General features: G+C 40.6%; 1 protein-coding gene, 1 non-coding gene and 1 pseudogene across 5 annotated transcripts in view; 2 read left to right on the top strand and 1 right to left on the bottom strand.

Moving 5' to 3' along the window:
* Nucleotides 1–23251, top strand: part of Ubxn4 (UBX domain protein 4) — a 32583-nt gene extending 9332 nt beyond the window's left edge. The window contains exons 3-13 of one of the 4 annotated variants that reach the window (XM_006249699.4): nt 583–611; nt 1620–1738; nt 4985–5156; nt 5565–5658; nt 7393–7450; nt 8841–9005; nt 11905–12029; nt 16458–16560; nt 19268–19399; nt 20373–20575; nt 22474–23094. In XM_006249699.4, the coding sequence (XP_006249761.1) occupies nt 583–611; nt 1620–1738; nt 4985–5156; nt 5565–5658; nt 7393–7450; nt 8841–9005; nt 11905–12029; nt 16458–16560; nt 19268–19399; nt 20373–20575; nt 22474–22612 (1339 nt within the window). In that variant the 3' untranslated portion in view covers nt 22613–23094. Of the gene's footprint in view, nt 1–582; nt 612–1619; nt 1739–4984; nt 5157–5564; nt 5659–7392; nt 7451–8840; nt 9006–11904; nt 12030–16457; nt 16561–19267; nt 19400–20372; nt 20576–22473 lie in introns of all 4 variants that reach the window. The other 3 variants (NM_001012025.2, XM_039090690.2, XM_063272285.1) reach the window with 3 other exon arrangements.
* LOC108352527 (60S ribosomal protein L37 pseudogene) lies at nt 711–976 on the bottom strand (annotated as a pseudogene).
* Nucleotides 14781–14861, top strand: Trnap-agg78 (transfer RNA proline (anticodon AGG) 78). The gene has a single exon. It is a non-coding gene; the product is annotated as a tRNA-Pro (tRNA).
* Nucleotides 23252–23463: the final 212 nt, after the last annotated feature.

A 23463-nucleotide genomic window follows, 5' to 3' on the forward strand; every position in this document is an offset into this window, starting at 1 on the left:
GCAGTGCCCAAGGAAGCTATAAGAGGGTGTTATATCTCCTGGAACTGGAGTTTCAGATAGTTGTGAGCCACTGTGTGGATGCTAGAAGTCAAACTTGGACCTCTGGAAGAGCAGAGGTGCTCTTAACCATTAAGCCATCTCTCCAGCCACTAAGATTTTTATTTAGGTATATTACTTCTTAAAGAAGCAACATGAGATACCTCTGTTTTGTTTTGTTTTGTTTCTCAATGGGTTCTCTCTATGTAGCTCTGGCTATTCTAGAACTTACTGTGTAAACCAAACTGACCTTGGACTCACAAAAATCTGCCTCCAGAGCGCTGGAATGTTAGCAAATCCAGCCACCACTTTTTGGGTTATAAGAACAAATCATTTTATAAACTGAAAATTGTAAAACAACAATTAAAAAGAACAAAAATGTCTTGTAATATAAAATTCTCATTTCTCTCCTGCTTATTGCTATGTCAACTAGTAACTTTTACAAAGTACTTATATTGGTATAGTAAATTTAATGACAGCAACATATTTGGAAAGTAGTTGAATTTGTGTAATGATCTTTCTCTTGATATCTTTGTTTTTTTACAGCGAAGCCTGTCTACAGTTTTCACAAATTTGTATCCTTTCATTGAAGAATTGGTTTCATAAATATTTGCTTTTCCTTTTTTTTTTTTTTTTTGAAACCAGAACATTTATTTTATGACTGACTGAAATCCTCAAGGTGAACTAGATGCTGCAGCAGCTGCCCTCTTGGGTTAGGTGTTGTTCCTTCACGGAATCCATGTCTGAATCTGCGGTAGACAATCTGTAGGTGCCTCATCCGTCCAGTCCCGGGAGTGTTTCGTCTCTGGGCCTCGGCACTCCAGTTATACTTCCTCGAGCACTTGGCAGGGTAGCCACATTTGCCACAGGTCGACTTCTGAAGGGCAGGCGTGTGCGTCTTATTGCGACGCTTTCCAAAGGATGACGTTCCTTTTGTCATCTTGCTTCTACTGGCGAGGCCAAAGAGACCGGAAGAGCTTTTTTTTTTTTTTTTCTTTTTTTAATTAAAAAAATTAGTGATTAAGCTGGGCAGTGACAGCACACACCTTTGATACTAGCAGTTGGGAGGCAGAGGCAGGGGAAATCTCTGAGCTGGAGGTCAGCCTGGTCTGTAGAGCAAGTTCTAGAACAACCAGGGCTACACAGAGAAACCCTGTCTCAAAGAAACAGGGAAAAAAATTGGGAATTATTTTTACTTAGGAAAACTTACCTTTTGTTTGCAGAAGCAATGTTGTAGATTGTCTTTTGCGATAATACATTGTAGCTAGTGGCCAAGTACATCTTTTTTAACTGTGCATATCTGAAAAACAGTATGGCATAGTTTGGTTGAAGTGTTAGAAGTAGATGGCAAGAGGCAAATGGATAAAGTAAAGCTATGATATAGGAGAATAAGATATATTGTTCATTCTGATACCCTGTACAGACCATAAATCATTTTACATACCACATGCACTAGATACATTGAGGTGAGAAACTTGCTAACTAGTCTATTATGAAATCCACTAAGATGATATGTTTTGCTTTGTTAACTGTATTTTATAAAACTTCAAGCATGAATTATTAAACTTAATTGTCGAGTACAGATCCTGTAGTGTGTGTTCCGTCCAGTTTCTTTATAGGAGACAGTGGAATCCCTTTGGAAGTAATAGCAGGGAGTGTTTCTGCAGATGAACTTGTTACAAGAATTCACAAAGTCCAACAGGTAAGAAGGAGCCAGAGCTTACTTTAAGATTTTATTTTCAATCCTGAATAGCCCCTATTGAAAGATTCTTTTTTAATTCCTGCTTTAATTTCAATTCATTATAATGTATTTATTTTTGGTTTTTTGAGGCAGGGTTTCTCCGTGTAGCCTTGGCTTTCCTGGAACTCACTCTGTAGACCAGGCTGGCCTCAAATTCAGAGTTCTGCCTGCCTCTGCCTGTGTGCATCACCATGCCTGGCAATTTTCAGTTTAAAAAAATGATTGTACTTTGTGTGTATGTGCATATGACTGATGGTATATATGTGCTCCACATGCATTCAGGTGCTCAAGGTGGTCAGAGGGCACTGGGTCCCTTGGAACTAAGTTATGACTATCTGTTGTGAGTGACCCAAATCCTGTACAAGAGTAGCAAGCACTATTAACCTCTGACCCATCTCTCTGCCTCCAGAGAGCTTGAAGTCTTTTTTTTTTAATAAATTAATAAATAATTAATTTTCTGTATTTCATTGATCTCTATAGTAACCTGTCCTATTTAATTTGTTTTTTATTAATTTGGGTCTTCTGTCTGTTTCAGTTGGGTTAGTTAGTTAGGGGTTTGTCAATCTTACTTATTTTTTCATTAATTTTGCTTTTATTGTTTCTTGCTATCGACTGCTTCAAGATTTGGATTGTTCATGTTTTCTGGAACTTTAATTTATTTTTTAATTTAATTATTTATCTGAGTATAGAAAGTGCTGGGAGCCTGCCTGGCCTGGAAGAAGATGAAGTGGGACACAGTATTGGACACAAAATAGATGATCTGTTTACTTTATAATTTTACATGATTGATAAGCAATGGAAAACTTAACTCCTACTACTTTGTAAACTTACTGTATAATTCTCTGGCACTTAGCAGATGCTGTCTAGCAGCAGGGGAGTAAGTAAGGATTTATTGCTAGTAGTTCTCTTCTCTGGCCAGGCTGCCAGACGCTTCTCCATGGCTAGGCTGGATAACTCTTTGTGAACCAGAGAGGGAGGAAAGGAAAGAATGAAAATCCTTTACACGGACACTTATGCACAGACACATATACATTCATACACACACATTCTGGCCGGGCCCAACCATCTGTGTCATCTATTCCACAAGTGTTCGTGCACACCTACACATAGACAAACAGACATATACATTTGGTAGGTGGATGGATGGGGGAAAGGTGCCCAAGCCAACATATCATCTTTATTTCTTCTTATAAACAAAAGTTCTTAGAAAATTACCTCACAGGTAAAATGTTACAAAATAGGAGTTACAAAAGGATGTTGATATTAAGTTCAAAGCAGTGTTTCATTCTATACTCATTGTAAGTTCAAAGGAACAGTTTTTACATGTGGCCTTGCCTTATCATAGTATACACCTGAATGCTTTTCCTTGAGCACAAATCTGTCCCAAGCCTAATTTCTCTTTTTAGTATAATTGTGAAAGCTCATTGTATTCCTTATGCCGCCTTTACTTACTATATGAGGAGGGGACACATTCTGTTCTTGATTCTAACTTTATTACATCTCTCTAGCAAAACAACTAAAACCATCTCTTAAAACTTTCTTCCTAAGATTATTTTAATCAAATCAGAAATTCTATAAAATCATTAATTCATCTAAACATCATTAATTCATAAAAATTCATCTCTATGTTGATCTGCAGGAAATCTGCTCAATAGGGCAGTATAATGCTCAGAGATTATTATATTAATTTAATAATGACAGGAAAGGCCTATCAGCTGCAAGAAGCAATCTTGAGATGACGTCTCTTTGGGACCTTGCCTCATAGAGCTCACCCATCGCAGACCATGGAGAAATGGGGGCCACCTTCTGGAAGGCCACCTGCTAGCCTTAGCCTTTCCTAATGGCTCCTGACAAGAAAGCAACCCTTGGTGTGGATACAAGACCCACCATTGTGTTTTCAAGGCTTTTGAGTATTAATCACCCTTTAGAGTTGTGCTTATGTGTAAGTGTCAAGTACAGTTGTGGATCCCTAGTTCTCAGACTACAGCAGTAGAGAAGTGTGACTCTAGAATCTGATTCACCCACTGGTCTTAAGTTCAGAGCTGTGGAGCTCCAGGTTAATTCTCATTGGATAGACTCTGGTTTGGGCCACTGAGGGCGGAGACATCTCTTAACATATCTTCTAACCAAGCCAGGTTCCTACCACCTGCATTTTTCAGTCCACAGGGTCCTTCCCTCCTGCTCTCCACAGCTCTCTGTCTGGACCTTTACTCGGGCTGTGGCAATCCAAATTGATGCTTCCTAACCTGTGTATGTACTCTGATCTCAGGCCCTTGGGGTAACTAAATTTAACAGTGGTTATTCTCTGAAGATAACACAGAACCGCCCTCCTAATACCATAGCTTGACAAAGTAGGATTACCCTAACCACTGACCCATCTATCAGGCACCTGCTAGAATTTGAGGCCCTTGAGGGAAGTGGGCTTGTTCCAGGGCGGCACTACCTGTCTTTCATCTGCCTTCTTTTCAGAAGTGTCTTAAGCCTCCTCCACTAGCCAGAAAAGTCACTCAGCTTTAAAATTTTTTTAAAGATTTACTTATTATGTATAGAGTTCTGCCTGCTTGTACACTTGAACGTCAGAAGAGGGCATCAGATCCCACTACAGATGGTTGTGGGCAGCCACCATGTGGTTGCTAGGAATTGAACTAAGAACCTTTGGAAGAGTAGCCAGTGCCCTTAACCTCTGAGCCATCTCTCCAGCCACTTTAAAACTTTGTATGGGAAATATAGCTCACCCTCCTGTACTAAGAGAGAGAGAGAGAGAGAGAGAGAGAGAGAGAGAGAGAGAGAGAGAGAATTATGCTCTTCCCAGCTTGTAGTTAAATCCCACAATATAATTTTTCTTTTTTGTTTTTGTTTTGAGGGTCTCTCTCTGTATAACCCTGGCTATCCTAGGACTTGCTATGTAGACCAGGCTGGCCTTGAACCTACAGAAATCCACTTGCCTCTGCTTGGGATTAAAGGCTTGTGCCACCATGTTCAACCCATAATACAGATTTTATTATGTCTAGAACTCTACATTTTCAATTTGTCCTTTAGAAAGTTTAATACTTCTACTCTTATCAGGGGTTTGTGTGTGTGTGTGTGTGTGTGTGTGTGTGTGTGTGTGTGTGTGTGTGTGTGAGAGAGAGAGAGAGAGAGAGAGAGAGACCATAAAATGACTATACAGTCTCACACTAATTAAGTTCTGATTTGTTTTCTCCCAAGATGCACTCATTGAAAGGTGAAACATCAGTGACAAATGACAAACAGTCAGAAAGTTCCGTATCTACCCCATCTGCCTCATTTGAACCTGACATATGTGAAAGTGCCGAGTCCAGAAATACAGAGCTTTGTGAGACACCAACTACTTCTGACCCAAAGTCAGATACTGCAGCAGGTATAGTGAAAGTATTTCTTCAGTTCATACTTCAAGGCATGGATTAGTCTTACTGTAGCGTCCCAGACAGATAACATCAAGCCTTTGCAAATGGGGTTACATCCTGACAAACCCAACCTCGGGCTAGGGTTTAGCTAGTAGACTGTCATTCCATCAGGCACAGTGATGCATTTCTGTCATCCAGATCCTCAAGAGGAAAGGTTAATAGATGATTTATACCTTTTACAAGTTGCATTAAATGCAGTTTCCTTTGTGTTTGGGGGTAGTGGTGTTTGTTTTCATTGTTTTGTTGTTGTTGTTGAAATTCTCTGTACTCTTGACTATTATGGAATTCACTGTAGAACAGGCTGGCCTTGATCTTAGAGATTGCTTCTAATGCAATATTCTTATTTCATTTTAATAATTAAGGAGGAGAATGCGCAGGTCATGACAGCCTCTCTCAGGAGCCTCCTGGATGTTCAAACCAGAGACCAGCAGAGGACCTCACCGTCAGAGTGGAAAGGTTTACTTTTCCTTTTGTAGACGGCATTTTGTTTAGTAAATTACAGTTCCTAGTCATTTTGTTAGCTTGAGTGACAGAGCTGCAGGTTTAACCTTCTGATAGCCTCAATAACTCAGCTATTCCATGAAAATTAAAACTAGGGTCTAGCTTTTCTGTATCTTTAAAGTTGTCAGTCAGCTATAGATCTGAGCGTTTCTGTCTGAGTCCCTTTGAGTGCATACATGTATGAGTCCATCTGTCATTCTTGCTTTTGTTTCTTTGTGCCGGGAGAATAATTTCCAGATGAAGAAGAGCTTACTGAGTTCACACCTATATGCACTGAGCTGGGGTTCTGCATAACCACCTACCTACCAATGTCATTTTTTATTTGTTGGACTGACCAGTTAAACATCTCTGATCCATTGTAGTTTCCAGTTTAGGGTTTATAAAATACAGTAATTATGAAACTCATCTGTTATGCTATAATAAAAAAAGTATTAGTTAATGACTAATAATATTTGTAATCCCAACCTAAAACCATTTAATATTATATGGAAGTTAAAAATACTTCTTAGGGGCTAGAGAGATAGCTCAGTGGTTAAGAGCACTGACCGCTCTTCCAGAGGTCCTGAGTTCAATTCCCAGCAATCACATGGTGGCTCACAACCACCTGTAATGGGATCTGATGCCCTCTTCTGGTGTGTCTGAGGACAGGGACACACATACATAAAATAAATAAGTAAATAAAAAAAGAATTATTTATTTAAAAAAATACTTCTTAGAGGAGACTAGGGTCTAGGTGCTAGAATGCTTAGCAGACATGGGGTCCTGGGTTAAATCTTCTGCTCTGGAAAAACATTAATAATGACAGTAATAAATAGAATAAAATTCCTTCAAAGGAATTGGTATCTTTTTGGCCATTTGCAGTGGAATTGCAAATGGTTGTGAGTGTCAAGAAGTGGTTATAGAGCTGGCTGGTGGTGGCCTACACCATTAATCCCAATACTTGAGAGGCAGAGACAGGTGGAGCTCTGAGTCCAGCCAGGGATACACAAAGAAACCCTGTCTTAAAAAACAAAACAAGGGCTGGAGAGATGGCTCAGCGGTTAAGAGCACTGACTGCTCTTCCAGAGGTCCTGAGTTCAAATCCCAGCAACCACATGGTGGCTCACAACCATCTGTAATGGGATCCGATGCCCTCTTCTGGTGTGTCTGAAGACAGCTACAGTGTACTTATATATAATAAATGAATAAATCTTTAAAAAAAAAAAAAAAAAAAAAAACAAACGACCCCTTCAAAAAGAAGTGGGCTATGGGAATAGAAGTTTGGTCCAATGCAGACATAATATAAGCTTTTAACTGCTGAGCCAGCTCTCCAGCTTAAATTTGCTTATTCTCAAGCACTACCAATCAGATAAATCATCAAAGAGTGAGAACTCTTGATATAAATATAAGGCAGTTAAGGCTAGAAACAGGCTTATGATGGGCTCCTGTTCATTCATGGATCTATGGAGGGACAGGAATGGACAGATAAACCTGCTGGGCTTCCAGAGGATTATATTTGGTTTCTATAGTTCCCTTTGTGTAAGCTAAATAAAACTCTTTTGAGACAGTGTGTATCCCCTAGCTATTCTGTTTCCTAAATGCTAATTTTAAAGACGGGCACCAACATTTCTGTTCCCCACTCCCAATGGAATTCTTGAATGTGCTTTGAATAATAGAATCTATCTTGGTGTTTTGTTTTGTTTTTTTAAGCAGATTAACAAAAAAGCTTGAAGAAAGGAGAGAAGAGAAGAGGAAGGAAGAGGCCCAGGTAGAGCTCACCCTTAGCAAAGTTCCACTCTCTGTTACTTGAGGCTGTATCTGACGTGATGTCCAACTGAGCAGACCTAGGGCAGTATCCTTGAGCTCAGTGTCGTTGTCGTATTGTGGTGAAGGAAGTTCTCAGTTCTGTGTGCTCAGATCACAGTGTTTACATGTTAGGGTTCTGGCTGTTGTTTGTGTGTATTTGAGACGGGGTCTTGCTGTGCAGTCCATGCTGGCCTGGAATTCGTCGGGATGCAATGGGGTACCATGCCCAGCTGTTTATTTCCTTATTTTATAAATTACTAGAGATAATTAAATAATCTTTTCCTCTGTGCAGCAAGTCTTTCATACTAAATATCTAAAGGAAGTTGATGTAAAATTGCTAGCTTTGAGAAAAGTCCAATTTGTGTACATACTCCTGAATTTTTAATGTAACTTTGAATTCTAGTGTATGTATCATCTTTTGCACAGTAATTGTGCCCCATCTCTTTGGGGTTTTATAGATTATCTTTTTTTTTTCAAGCCAAATAATTGATTACCGTTTACAGACACACTTGCCCCTAGCAAGATGTGTACTTTTTCTTGGTTACAGATTACACTGTACTCTTAACAGAGACACTGACAAAAGTTTATAAGTTGATAGATATTTGACCAGTAATCATGCTGTCCGTAAAATACTTGTTTTAATCATTTTATTTGTATGGTGTTTTGCCTGCATGCAAATCTTTGCACTACTTGCATGCCCGGTGCCTGTGGAGGCCAGAAGAGGGCATTAGGCCTTCTGGGTCTGAAGTCACAAACAGTTGTGAGCTGTCATGTGGGTGCTGGGAATCTAACCTAAGTTTCCTGAGTTCCCAGGACCAGGAAGAATAGCCATGTGCCTAATAACTGAGTCATCTTTTCACCTCCTTTTTTCCTTTTTAAAAATTACTTTGTGTGTATGTGTGTGATCAGTGGACTACTTAAAGTCATGTTTTCTCTTTCCATTGTGTAAGTCCCTAATGTGAACTTTGATGGCAGGCCTCTTTACTCACTGAGCCGTCTCTCCAACGATCATTTAATGAATTTCTGTTGTTTTTTAATGATTTATTTATCTGTATTGGTATTTTGTCTGCATGAACATTTGCCCACCAGAAGAAGGTACTAGATCCCATAGGACTGTAATTGTATACAATAATAAGTTGCCATGTGGGTGCTGGGAATTGAACTCAGGTCCTCTGGAAGAAGTCAGTCCTGTTAACCTCCAAGCCATTTCGCTAGCCCCCAAGTCCTGTTCTTTTAAGTGCATTCTATAGTCAGCCTTTATTACATCACAGTGTTATCTGGAACAGAAGATTAGATTGTGGTTTTGGTTTATAAAACTTTCCTTTAATTCATAAAACTTTCTTTTGATTCAGAGAGAGATTAAGAAGGAAATTGAAAGGAGAAAAACTGGAAAGGAAATGTTGGATTATAAAAGAAAACAAGAAGAAGAATTAACAAAAAGAATGTTAGAAGAAAGAAGCAGAGAAAAGGCAGAAGATAGAGCAGCTCGGGAGCGCATCAAGCAGCAGATTGCACTGGTGAGCTTTGCTGTGTCCCCATTCATTAATGCACTTTGCTGAGCTTGAGATTCTCTTGGCTGAACCTGCTGAATGCTGGGATGGTAGAAAGCCACGGAAGTGTAGGTTTAGTTTAAATGCTTGACTCCATGTGATGCAGTTTCTTCACACAGAGTGGCTTTTCTTTCTCTTTCTTTCTTTCTTTCTTTCTTTCTTTCTTTCTTTCTTTCTTTCTTTTTTTTTTTCGGAGCTGGGGACCGAACCCAGGGCCTTGCACTTGCTAGGCAAGCGCTCTACCACTGAGCTAAATCCCCAACCCCCACAGAATGGCTTTTCATTTGTTACCATATGGTATGTATAATGGCTCATTTTAGTAACAAAAAGAATAACAACCTGGACTTCCTTTTTAAAAAATATTATATTGAATTTAAATAGTTATGAAAAGTTAACAGATAATCATTTTAACTTTTTTTTTCTTTTTTTCCTCTCACATCCTAGTCCTCAAAAAAGTGGTTTTTAAAGTACTGTCTTGCCAGGCAGTGGTGGCATTCAGGAGGCAGAGTCAGGTAGATGTCTGATGGCCAGCCTGGTCTGTAGACTAAGTTACAAGACAGCCAAGATAACACAGAGTAAATCAAAAAAAGAAAAAGGCTTTTCCTTACTATTTCCGTATTTCACACGTGTTAGTATTTTGCTTGCATGAGTGTAGGTTGTGTGAGTCAGTGGCCCTCAGAGGCCAGGAGAGAACATTAGATCCTTTGGGACAAGAGAGTTAACGGATGGTTGTAAGTCACCATGTCAGTGCTACAAATTGAATTCCAAGCCTGCCCAAGAGCGACAGGTGCTCCTAAGTCACTGAGCCCTCTCTCTACCACTGCCTCTGTAAAAAACTTCTATGTAAGAATAATGAAACTTTGGGGTCAGAGGACAACTTTGTGGAATCCGCACTCTGCTCAACCTTTGTATGGATCTGGGCTCACACTAAGGTCAGCAGGCACACACAGCACAGCAAGTGTTTTTACCCTTGAATCCATCTCACTAACCCAAGATAGGGTGTTTGTGCTTGGTGTTTGTGTGTGTGTGTGTGTGTGCCCGTGTGTGTTCACATATAGGGTGTGTGTTCAGTTATGTATGTGTAGGTATCTTCAGAGATAAGAGGCATCAAATCCTCTGGAACTGAAGTTACAGGTGGCTGTGAGCTTCCTGATGAGTGCGTTAGAAGCTGAGCTCAGGTCCTTTGGGAGAGCAGCGTTTGCTCTTAACCTCTGAGCCTTTTTTTTTTTTTTTTTCTTTGAGACAGAGTCTAACAGTATATATAGCCCTGGCTGCCCTGGAACTCAATGTGTAGACCATGCTGGCCTCAAATTCAGAGAGGCACTAGGGTTAAAGGCATGTGAGTTTTCTAAGCTGGGGGTCAAGGACTGTCACACTCCTTTAATTCCACCACAGTGAGTGGATCTTTGTGAGTCGGATGCCAGGTGGTCGACACAGGATAACCACCTCTGCACAGAAAAACCCTATCTTCAAAAACAGAAAAAGAGAATTTTCTAGGAAAATACAGCATTAACAGATTCATGATAGTGTATGCTTTTAATCCCTGCACTTAGGCATGTAGATAGAGCTCTGTGAGTTCAAAGCCAGCCTGGTCTACAAAGGGAATCATTGGAATCATTGGCTAGTCAGGGCCACATGGTGAAAATGTTCCCCAATTTTTTTTTCCTGGAAACAAACTTAAAAATTTGTTATTTTGCAGTCTCTATAAAAGCATTATTTTTGAGATACTTTTAAAAGATGTAGACACAGCTCAAGGCTTTGGATGTTTTTACAGCCACTTAGTTTTCTTTTTTAAATTATGTTTTATGTATATAAATGTTTGGCCTAGGTGTGTGTATATACACTATATGCATGCATTGCTCAAAGAGGCCAGAAGGGTGTTGGGTCCGACAGTCAGTGCTCTGAACCACTGAAGCCATCTCTCTAGGCAGGAATGTCTTTTTAAATTAAGCTATTATATACATGTTGCTGTAAAATTATTTTAAAAAAATGCTGTCTTTTATCCCATACTAGATCCGGCACTTCAGTTCCCCAACATATCTAGTGGATATCTTCATCTCAGCCAGCAAAGCGTCTCACCCACTCTGCTCCATCCCAGTCACACTGCCAATGGCTACTCTCTGAGCCTGGCAACAATCTCTCTACCAGTCTAGTTTTCAAGGCAGGTTGCCACCATGCCAAACACACACATCCCAATTCCATGGTGGCCCAGTGTCTCCAGCCACCACAAATTCTCTTGAATTCAATTAAATCTCCACATGAAAGAACACACAACACAATAACCTCTGATCCAACTGATAAGATATAATTGCCCACCTAGACATACAAACCTCTGTATACATCCATCCCTTAAGAATATTCATAACAACCTGTAAACATTCAGAGAGGAATCAACATCTGCTTCAGTGTTCTCTTAGTTGCTCCTCTCCTCCCTTCTCGCTCCAGTCTCCTCCTCCTCTCTAAAACTTTTCTCCCGCCCATCCTTCCTTCTCATCCAATGACAGACCTCGTTCTGTCTTGTACCTGCCTTCACCTCCATAATGACATCATCCTACATATACATATGAAAAGTATTCCTGCCTGTATATCAATATTGTTTAACAAACACTCATTAAATATCAACTTTGTGCCAGACTTTGTTCCTCCACAATGAATGAAGCCAATCCATCTTCCTCGTGTAATAGTGACTTGGATTCTACACAGGTGCTTAAGTGAAGAAAACAACCAAAAATCTCATGTCGTGGTGTGTAATGTCTGCATGTGAGCTTAAAGGATTTCGTGTATTTGTAGTTATTATTCCTTTTGTGTAGACATGTATAGATTCTGACAGTGAAGGTAATGTGTCCAATTGTATTTTACTTCAAAGGATCGTGCAGAAAGAGCTGCTCGTTTTGCAAAGACAAAGGAAGCAGAGGCTGCCAAAGCTGCTGCCTTGCTGGCCAAACAGGCAGAAGCAGAAGTCAAGAGGGAGTCTTCCACACGGGACAGAAGGTGCTTCTTACTTCATAAACCACACCTGAAATGGCTGTGCATCTGGGGCTTTAGTGTTTATTTCTGTTCTTTATTTTGCCCTAGCTGATCTGAAACTCACTATGTAGGACAGGCTGGCCTTGAGCTCACAGAGATCCACCTGCCTCTGCCTCCAAACTGCTGGGTTTAAAACTTGCACCAGCAAGCCCAGCTACTGGTTAATGTTTAAGAATGTTTTTAAGGGGTTGGGGATTTAGCTCAGTGGTAGAGCGCTTGCCTAGCAAGCGCAAGGCCCTGAGTTTGGTCCCCGGCTCCGAAAAAAAAAAGAATGTTTTTAAAATACTTTAAACTGGACAACTGCTAACTTTCATGATCAAATATTTTGTCTGGGTGTAGCAGTGTATACCTTTTTTTTTCCTTTTTTTAAAAAGATTTATTCATTTATTATATATAAGTACACTGTAGCTGTTTTCAGACACACCAGAAGAGGGCATCAGATCTCTTTACAGATGGTTGTGAGCCACCATGTGGTTGCTGGGAAGTGAACTCAGGACCTCTGGAAGAGCAGTCAGTGCTCTTAACCACTGAGCCACTTCTCCAGCCCAGCAGTGTATACCTTAATACCAACACTTGGGAGGCAGGCAGATCTCTGAGTTTGAGGCTAACCTGACCTATATAGTGAGTTCCAGGGATATATGATGAGACCCTGTCTCAGAAAATTACTTTTTTAAAAATTTAGATTTTAGGGGTTGGGGATTTAGCTCAGTGGTAGAGCGAAGGCCCTGGGTTCGGTCCCCAGCTCCGAAAAAAAGAAAAGGAAAAAAAAAATTTAGATTTTTCAGAAGGGCTAAAGAAATGGCTCAGAAGTTGGGAGCACTTGATGCTCTTATAAAGGACATGAGTTCAGTTCCTCTCACCCACATCAAGTAGCTTAAAACCACCCATAAATTTTTGCTCCAGAGGATCTTAAACCCACTTCTGGCTTCCAAGGGCACCTAAACCTATAGGCATGCATTCACACATACACATACACACATATACATAAAGGAAAATAGAATAAATCTTTTTAAAAATTAATTTAAAAATGTTTTTGTTTTATGTCTAATATTTGTTCATCTGTAAAATGGTGAATTTTAATACTTATATATATATTTTTTTTTGGAAGAGTAGCCAGTGCTTTTTTTTTCTTCCATTTTTATTAAATTGGGTATTTCTTATTTACATTTCAAATGTTATTCCCTTTCCCAGTTTCCTGACCATCAGCCCCCTAACCCCTCCCTTAAAATTTCTTAGAAAATGCAACAAATATTTGCAACAAAAATTTAATAAAAATATGTCTGACACAGTAAAAAGTAAAAAAAAAAGTGAAAGAAGTAAAACCTAAATGGAAAAATGCTCTGTTCATTCTTCAGAAGTCATATTAAAATGGTCATTCTAGGAGCTGGAGAAATGGCTTGTCAATTATGAATGTTTACTATGCAATCATAAGGACTGGAATTTAGATCCCAGCACCATGTAGCAAGCCAGGAGCCCACCAAGTGTCTGTAACCCTGCTCCAAGCATGAGACTGAATTGCTAATGCTCGCCACCTGGCTTGTAGCCTAGCTCAGACAATAGAGACCCCAGGTTAAAGGAATGGGTGGAGAGTGACAGAGAAGGAAATCCCTTGCCGCCTTGTGGCCTCTGCATAGGTGCATACACAAACATGCTTGCATACCCCCTCTGCAGATAAAAAAATGTTTTGTTTTTGTTCCTGTTTTTGTTTTTCAATCTTCAAGGGAGCTTCCATGGAGTCCAGAAAGATGATGTTGGTTAGCTGTCTTGATGCTACAGTTAAGGGAGCTCACAGCCCTGCAGCTGGGCGCCAGTCTCTGTCCTCCGCAAGAGCAGTGTGCTCTCAACTGCTGAGCCATCTCTCCATTCTTGATTTTTACAGAATTTCTAATCCTGAACTTCATAAGGAATTAGAGAGAATACTAGAAAGTATATATCTGATAAGAAGTTTGTACCTGGGCTATCCTAATCATTGTCTAGCTCAGCAGTGAAAAGATAACACAGCTTTTATGGAGAAGGATTGGAATCATTGAAGAAAACGGCCAGTAAACAAGCCAGGTGTTAGGAGCACGCCATAAGTCCAACCCTTGGGAATCCTAGTCAAGAAAACAGCAAGTCTGTTATATATCACGCTCCAGACCAGCCTGTGCTGCACAGTAAAACTCTCACAAGACCAAACAATCCAGTATTTCACACTCCGTAGCATAATTCAGTTTTAAAAACAGTAACACTTTGGGTATGATGGCACATGTCTTCAATCCTAGCATTCTGAGGTAGAGGCAAACTGATCTCTGAATTCAAGGCCAGGACAGCGAGTTCTGGACAGGGTCTGTACAGTGAGACTGTCTTCAGTAAAATACAAAAGACAGTAACATGTTGGTGAGGAGCTGGAGAATTTGGAGCCTTTCAACATCAGTAGGCTAGAAAATGATAGCCATGTAGAAAAACACTTAGCAAGTCCTCGGAATATTAAACATGGAGTTACCAGAGGAGAGGTAGCCCAGCACTCACTCTTAAATATATCTCCAAGAGGGTTGTCTTAGTTAGGGCGATTACTGCTGTGATAAAACACCATGATGAAAGCAACTTAGGAGAAAGGGTTTATTTGGCTTACACTTCTACCTCACATTTCATCCTTAAGGGAAGTTAGAACATGAACTCAAACAGGGCAGAAACATGGAAGCAGGAACTATGCAGAGGCCATGGAAGAGTGCTGCTGCTGGGGTTGGGGATTTGGCTCAGTGGTAGAGCGCTTGCCTAGGAAGCGCAAGGTCCTGGGTTCGATCCCCAGCCCCAGCCCCGAAAAAAAGAAAAAAAAAAAAAAAAAAAGAGTGCTGCTGCTTACTGGCTTGCTCTTCTGGCTTGCTCAGCCTACTTTCTTAGAATCCAGGACTTCCAGCCCAGAAGTGGCACCACCCACAGTGGGCTGGGCTCTTCTTCAATGGTTAGTAATTCAGATCTTATGGAAGCATTTTCCCAGTTGAGACTCCCTCTCTAATGACTCTCACTTGTGTCAGGTTGACATGAAACTGGCTAGTACAAGGATTGAAAATATATGTCCACACAAAAATTTGTACATGAGCTAGATGGTAATGACTCATGCCTTTAATCCCAGCTCTCAGGAGGCAGAGGCAAAAGGATCTCTGAGTTTGAGGCCAACCTGGTCTATAGATTGAGCCAAGGCTATCTATAGAAGTCCTGTCTGGAAAACCAAAAGAAAATAAATAAAACAGTGGGGCTGAAGGGATAGCTCAGTGGTTCAGAGCACTGAATGCTCTTCCAGAGGTCCTGAGTTCAAGTCCCAGCAACCACATGATGGCTCATAACCATCTGTAATGGGATCTGATGCCCTCTTCTGGTATGTCTGAAGACTGCTGCAGTGTACTCATATATAATAAATAAATCTTTAAAAGTTAAATACAAATAAAAGAGTAGATTAAATGATAAAAAAATCAAGAACTTTTAGTTGCATTTGGTTTTGGTGTTTTTGAGACAGAGTTTCTCTTTGTGGCCCTAACTATCCTAGAACTCACTCTGTAGACCAGGCTAGCCTCAAAGATCTGTCTGCTTCTGTCTCCTGAGTGCTTGGATTAAAGGCATGCACTACCACTTCCCAGATTGAATCAAGAACTTTGATTCTTGAGTTTGGATGAATTTTGAAAACATAATGCTGTGTGGAAGATTGTATGTAATATGATTCTTTTAGATGAAAGGTCCCAACTAGGCAAATCTGTTCATAGTTGCTAGGGCCTGAGAGAGAAATGGCAGTGATTACTAATGGGCTCAGGGTGATTTGGGGAAGTAATGAAATATTCTGCTATTAGTGTGATAGCTGTTTATTATTTTGTTTTTTTTTTTTTTTAAAGCAACTTTTTTTTATCATTGTGGGCCTGGGATGGAGGCTGTGTGTGTCATGGAATCTATGATAATTCCTGAAAACAATAGCCTTCAGGAGTTAGGTTTCTCCTTCCTCCACGGAGATAAGCTCTTAACTGAGTTTAGGTCATCTCACCAAGCCCTTGTTTTGTTTTGAGACAAAGTTTCATTGACTTTGTAGCCCAGGCTTGCCTCTAACTTGTGATCTTCCTGTTTTAGCCTCTCAAGTGATACCGTACAGGTTGATGGGTTTGCATATTGAGTCATCTTTCCTACCTAAGAAAATAAATTTTTACTCAAACTGAACTTTAGAAAGGAAGGAAGAAAACCAATTCTAGGGGTGGGAGAGCATGCCAGGGTGCATCTGTACAGGTCAGTTCTCTTCCTCCACCATGGGGATCAGGCTCGTGATCAAGTTTGGGAACAAGTCCTAACCTACAGAGCTGTGTCACTAGCCCTATGTTTGATAGTTGATGACACTGTAGGTAAAAAAAAAAACTGACTCTTCTCTTTTCATAGCACCATTGCAAGAATTCAGTTCCGGCTGCCTGATGGTTCTTCCTTTACAAACCAGTTTCCTTCTGATGCTCCTTTAGAAGAAGCAAGGCAGTTTGCTGCACAGGTAAGTTTATAAAAATAGATGTGTAGGTTAGTAAAACCTTGCAGGAGGGAGACGTTTCAAAGCAGAACTTGAAAGATATAGATAAGTTTTGACTTAGCTCCAGAAGAAATACAGGAGACAGCCCTGAGACAGACAGATTTCTGGCTTGTGTTATACATGATCACAGTGTACGGCAGGCTCAGGAAAGTTCTACTGTCATGCTTAGCAAGAGGAATGAAAAAATAAGTGGTCTCCTAGATGTCAGATCTAAGAATTGTCTGTCCTAGAAAGGAAAGGTTTTCCTTTGTTTTCTGAAAGTTGATTATTTTTCTATTGGTCAAGGCAAAAGATCAGGAATTTACTTCAAAAGTGTGTGTGGGCTTACTCAAAATCTGAGTGTTGTGAAATTTGATAACATAGGAAGTAAGATAGAAGTACTTTCCAGTACTTTGTTTTTCTCTCTTAGACCTGACTCAAATGGATTCTGGGTATAAATCCTCCTTTGAGATCTTAGCTCTTTGTATGTACCAGAATTTTTCTCATGACTTCAAGGTTAAAATTAGAAAGTTGGAATAATACATTTAGACCTTTTCACCAAACTACTCCTCAAAATAGTCTTTCCATCATGTGGAGTCATAAGGGATCATGCCTCAAGAGTTGCAGGACTCGCTCCAGATGGTTGCTTCATTGCTTCATTGTCTTGAGGACCCCGCAAGGCTTGCTTTACTACAGCTGCTGCAGGTACATGGAGGCCTGTGTGGGAAACGAGGACTGCCACAGCCCCCACATATGTGCCACAGTGTGCACCCCAACCTCCCACACAGCGCTGTCCTGTCAAGTAAAAGCAGCAGCAAAGTGGCAGCTGTGCTTTTGTACAGCTGGGGTCTTTGCTAGCATTTGAAAAACTTAATCTAGTGACTCACCAACACATACTTGGATCGTTACAGTATTTCTTATTAAAAATCTGGAATGGCTCAGCCCACTCATTGAGATCATGTCTCCAAATATGTTTTCAGAAGTGATAATGACCATTAATTTCTTTAACGCATAGGCAAGCCCCATTGCAGCATTCTATGGATACCATTTTTTCCTGTTTTGTTTTTATTTATGATCCTTTTATTCTTATTTATAACTTTATTTATGGCTGGTGTTTGAGAGCGGGTGAATGTGTGCACGTGTGTTGAGAACAGCGTTCAGGGCTTGATTGTCCTGTTACAGTGGGCTCTAGAGTGAAACTCAAGTCCTCAGGCTGACATCACAGATGGTTTCAGTTACTGAGTCATCTTACTGGTCCATTGTCCAGTAGTTTGTTTTTCCTTTTACTTTTTATATCAAATACATGTTCTTTTGTTTTTAAATTAATGTACAAAGTAGTGATTTTTAATTATGACACAGTGTGTTACAGAACATTTTCATGTTCACATCAACTAGCCCCTCCCTCTCCCCATTGCTTTCCCGAGTCCTGATGTATCTTCTGCTCTTCTGTCACAGATGCTTTGTGTGCACCCATTAGTGCATACACATTGTATATCAAAATCTAGGGTGCACATACAAGAAGGCTGTGGTGGTTGTCTGACTTGCTTTGCTCTATATGCTCTCCAGCTCCATCTACTTTTCCTATAAATGACATAATTTCTTTTTTTTATTCTGTTGAATAAAGCTTTATTAGTGTTTATATGACATTTTCTCTGTCTACTCATCATGATGACTGCTCAGCTGATTTTGTGTTTTGACCCCTGAGAAGGGAACAGGACCATCTGCTACCTTAGGTGCTTATGTCTCCATCACATTTGGGGTTTGTTGTTGTCACAGTTTTGTTTGTTTTTAAAGCCAGGCATTGTGCCTGCCTCTTTGATCACAGTGCTTGGGAGGCAGAGGCAAGTGAATCTGTTACTTCAAGGCCAGGCTGGTGTCTACCCTGTCTCTCAAAAAAAAAAGAGAGAGAGAGAGAGAAGGGGGTTGGGGAATTTGAACTGTAGGTCATAGATCTTTCAGTGCTCTTTAGTAAACAAAAATACGTAGTCCAGTCAGCACAGAGGAGCTCTCCTAGGACAGGTGCCTTTCAAGTTTTACAGTATGAAGGTCAGCTCTCTCCCTAGCTGGCTCGCACAAGAGACATACGCTTCTCAGTAGCCCTCCACTTACTTGCAGCAGTTGTAATAAAGGAAGGCAGTGGTCTTTTTTAGATGCTAAAAAATTTTAAGCCATTTGGATTTGGTATTTCTCAGCTACTTTTTGAAACATGGTTTTTCTAAGTGATTTTAAATCTATGTCTAATTGAATTTCATAAATTAAGGTAATTTTAATTATAACAATCATTCTAGAATCTAAAACAATGCGTATTGGTAGTTCTTTATTTCTTTTTTTTTTTTTTTCTATTCTTTTTTTTTGGAGCTGGGGATCGAATCCAGGCCTTGTGCTTGCTAGGCAAGCGCTCTACCACTGAGCCAAATCCCCAACTAGTTCTTTATTTCTTTTTTTTTTTTTTTTAAAGATTTATTTATTTATTTTGTATATGAGTACACTGTTGCTGTCTTCAGACACACCAGAAGAAGGCATCGGATCCCTTTACAGATGGTTGTGAGCCACCATGTGGTTGCTGGGATTTGAACTCAGGACCTCTGAAAGAGCAGTCAGTGCTCTTAACCACTGAGCCATCTCTCCAGCCCTAGTTCTTTATTTCTTAAAGGCAACTTTGTAAGGTTTAAAATTCATTGCTCTGTTTCAGACTGTTGGCAACACATATGGTAATTTTTCACTAGCAACTATGTTTCCCAGAAGAGAGTTCACCAGAGAGGACTATAAGAGGAAGCTGCTGGATCTGGAGCTGGCCCCCAGCGCCTCTGTGGTGCTGCTGCCAGTAAGTGTACAGTTCTGGGTTCTGTCTGTTCTATTCTTGATCATTTCTTAGAATTTGAAGAAGAAAAACGGCTGTGTAATTAAAATAACAAAGTAGCCAAAATTAGATCAATTTATAGTCCATTTATTTATCCTGTGCTTTATAAATCTGTGTGCTAATGTTTTGTGGGCTCTGAAACCTCAGCTGTCCAGTTCCAGGGCATTTGATATCCTCTTCTGACCTGCCTTGGCACCAAGCACGTACCTAGTATGCATGCATAACATCCAGGAAAAACATTAAAACACATAAAAGAAAACTAGATTTTTTTTTTTTAAGCCAAGTATTGTGAGGTGTTAGACAGATGGCTCATCAGTTAAGAGCACTGGCTGCTTTCGCAGAGGACCCAGCTTTAGTTCCTAGTCCCAGCAGGGTGGCTCACAGCTGTCTGTGACTCTACTTCCAGGTGATACATGTGATGTACAGATAGACAGTCATGGACACACATACACACACGGACACACAGACACACAGACATGGACACACATATAGACAATCATGGCCACACACACGGACACACATACAGACAGTCATGGACACACACATACACATAGACACACATACATAAAATTACTCGTTCAAAAGTAAACACAGCTCACCAGAGCAGGATGGTGTCTTCCTTTACACTTGGCCCTCAGGAGGCCGAGGCAGGCAGATATTTGTGAGGCAGTACGGTCTACAGAGTGAGTTTCAGGATGGCCAGAGCTACATACATAGTAAGACCCTGCCTCAATAAAAATAAATAAATAGTGAAAACAGCTCTAGGAGTCCCCATAAGTTCATGGGCACTTAGAAAGAAGTAGATGATCATTTTTACTTCCTTGGATTTATTTCCAAATAAAAAGAGCATCTAAGACCCAAATGTGATTCGATTGTATTGATATAACCTTTACTTCTTTGTTAATTTTTAATCTTTTTTTTTTTTTTTCTTTTCTAGGCAGGACGGCCAGCCACATCCATTGTCCCCTCTTCTAGTGGAGACATTTGGACATTACTGGGAACGGTGCTTTATCCATTCCTGGCCATATGGAGACTAATTAGCAATTTTTTATTTAGTAATCCTCCTCCTGCACAGACTTCAGCAAGAGCCACGTCCACAGAGCCTTCAAACTCGGCGTCATCCAGCAAGTCAGAGAAAAGGTGTGTGTTCTCGTCTTCTCTGCTAGTGAAATACACAGGTCACGTCCAGTGGTGCCCTTAACCCTTGGTGCTAGTAAAGCAACTTTGCCTCTTTTCCCCCATCCACTGAACACTCTTTATTCCATGATAACCAATATGGTTTCCTCCCCCAAAGTATGTAGTGTCTTTCTTGCTAGCCATGGTTTTTGTTGTTTTTGAGATGGGGTCCTAATGTTACCCTGGCTGACCTCAGACTTAGAGAGGTCCATCTGCCTTTGCTTCCCAAGGGCTGGATTAAAGGTTTGTGCCACCACACTGGTGTGGGAGTGGGGGTCAGGGTGGAGGTGGGATGGATATGATATCATGAGTTTAGCCTGGTCGTGGATAAGGAAGATCATGAGTTTGAGTCCTTTCTAGGATATAGTGAAATCCTGAGCCAAAAGGAGAATGCAAAACACAAAAAGAATAAGAATGTCTTCTGACTTACTTTTAATTCTTTAACCAAATGCCTCACTTTCATTACAGATCAAAGTTTTGGTTGTACGGACAGCACTGATAGCTTTAGCCCATACTCTGATGGCATATTCAAAACAAGTTAACAGGAACTATTATACAGAAAGAGGTTATACCACCATCTAACAAATAATATCTATTCCTGTTACATATATTCTGTTAGCTTGCATCTTGCAGGGCTACTTGGGCTCACCTCTAACTGTTTGTGACCTCAAACTTCTGACCTTCCTCCCTCTTCCTCCCAAGGGCTAGGATTATAGGTGCTGACCACTACACTCACTTCTCTTGGGCCTTGCTAAAGAATAGGGAGAAATATTTTGGAAGCTGTCACTCTGCTGTCTGGAGACACCTAGTCCTATGATTCACTGATTCTTTGGGGCTGTTTTAGTTAAGGTTTCATTACTGTGAAGAAACACCATGACCATGGAAACTATTATAAGGGACAGCCTTTATTTGGGGCAGGCTTACAGGTTCAGAGGTTCAGTCCATTATCATCATGGCAGGAAGATTGGCAGCATCCAGGCAGGCATGGTGCTGGAAAAGCCAAAAGTTCTACATTGGTCAGAAGGCAACCAGGAGACTCAGACTTCCTCAGGCAGCCAGGAGCCTCTCTTCCATGGTAGGTGGCGCTTGAGCGTAGGACCTCAGAGCCCACACCCAAGGTGATGAATTTCCTTCAACAAAAACACACTTCTAAATAGTACATATTCAAACCACTACAGTGATTATATATGGATACTGTGATTGGCTGGTGTGGTCTTTATCTTGACTGTTAGGCACCAAGGTCAGTACCTTAGTCTTGCCGAAGAGTAGTAGAAATATTAAGTCGTAATTACAATCCTATGGAGTAGGATGCCATGTGAATCGTTAAACTTTTCTCAAGGAAGGAGGGGGAAGAGGGAAAGAATTTAAAAAAAACAAACAAACTTTTCTCAAGGAAGGAAAGGGCTTCCCATTTTCTGTTGTTTGTAAGATTTTCTAAGCCTAGACTCTTTCCTTCCTGCTTTCAAATAAGGAGGTCCTAGTTATTCTTGGTTATAAGTCACTGGTAAAGGTTTTGAAAGAATTGCAGGTGACTGGCCGTTTCAATCAGTTAAGGTACAACTGGAACTGTGTAGCTCCTAGGATGCTCTGTAAACTATGTCTAGTATTGTGTCGACTTGTGTGAGGTGTTTTTTTTTAAAGGAACAGTTAGCAAATGATCATGTTCTTCTAGGGTTTAATAAATCATCTGGAAAATGGGCAGTTTGGCTAGTTTGACTTACATAACTAAGGAGAGTAAGTTATTAAAGACTAATAAACTTCAGGAGTATTGCCACAGAGGTACAAGTAGACTGTGGTTGCCGATCCTGAATTGGAGGGATGTGTGCTTTCTATTTTATGTCATCTTTTCTTTCCTACTTCAGGGAACCTGTCCGGAAAAGAGTGCTGGAAAAACGAGGAGAAGACTTTAAAAAGGAGGGGAAAATATACCGACTGCGGACTCAAGATGACGGCGAAGATGAGAACAACACTTGGAATGGGAACTCCACGCAGCAGATGTAGTCCGGAGTGTACGCTCCCCGCTGCTTCCTTTAGGATCCACTCAGCACTTTTCTGCTGGGGAAGTGGGTCTGCTCTATGTTTCCAGACCATTATAGTCTATTTCTGCTAAGAGATTGTGAGTTAAGTTGTTTAACCTGAAAAAGTCAGAACATGAAGTAGCTGGATGCTAGGTCCTTGTCTAATCAATAGGGTAACCAGCTGCTCAGCCTAAAAGAAGCCAAGGCTGCCCCCGCCACCGCCACTTCCTACTCAGACTTCACAGCCCTCTAGCCCAGCGTTTCATTTAGGACACTTTTTGCTGCAAGATTCTCAAGCCACACAGTAATTGGTATGTCACTGAGTAGTCTGAGCCCCGAGCACTTAAGCGAGCTAATCAGGTGATAACTGATGTTTAGCGTTTCTCTTTGCACTCATCAGCCTCAAAAAAAATCTTGTTGTTTCTAATCTTACTTAAATATTAAATAAAAGTTTTCAAAAAACCAGAATGATCTTATTTTTGCTGTAAAGCATCTTTTTGTTGTACAGGGCTGTACCGAGGTCACTTTTGTTTGACTTTTTCCTCCCAGTGCTGCCCTGATTCTGTCAGCAAAACAACTGACTGACTGCCTTTCTTTTAAAAAATAAAATGTAGAGACTGTGTCCTAGGTTACTGATGCATTTGTTTTATAATCTTTCCTCATTGATGCCAGACAGACGATAATGGCCAGTCTGCAGCTTGGAGTGTTCACTCGTGTACTGAGATCTCACACTCAGCAGTCACACAGGCCGGACCACAGCAGAGACTCCTCCCATTATGCCTACGTTTGGAAAGCACTCCCAGACTCAGACTCAGAAGTTCCTCTCAAAGTCCT

The sequence above is a fragment of the Rattus norvegicus genome, chromosome 13, assembly GCF_036323735.1.
Source record: "Rattus norvegicus strain BN/NHsdMcwi chromosome 13, GRCr8, whole genome shotgun sequence".
Taxonomy (NCBI): Eukaryota; Metazoa; Chordata; class Mammalia; order Rodentia; family Muridae; genus Rattus; species Rattus norvegicus.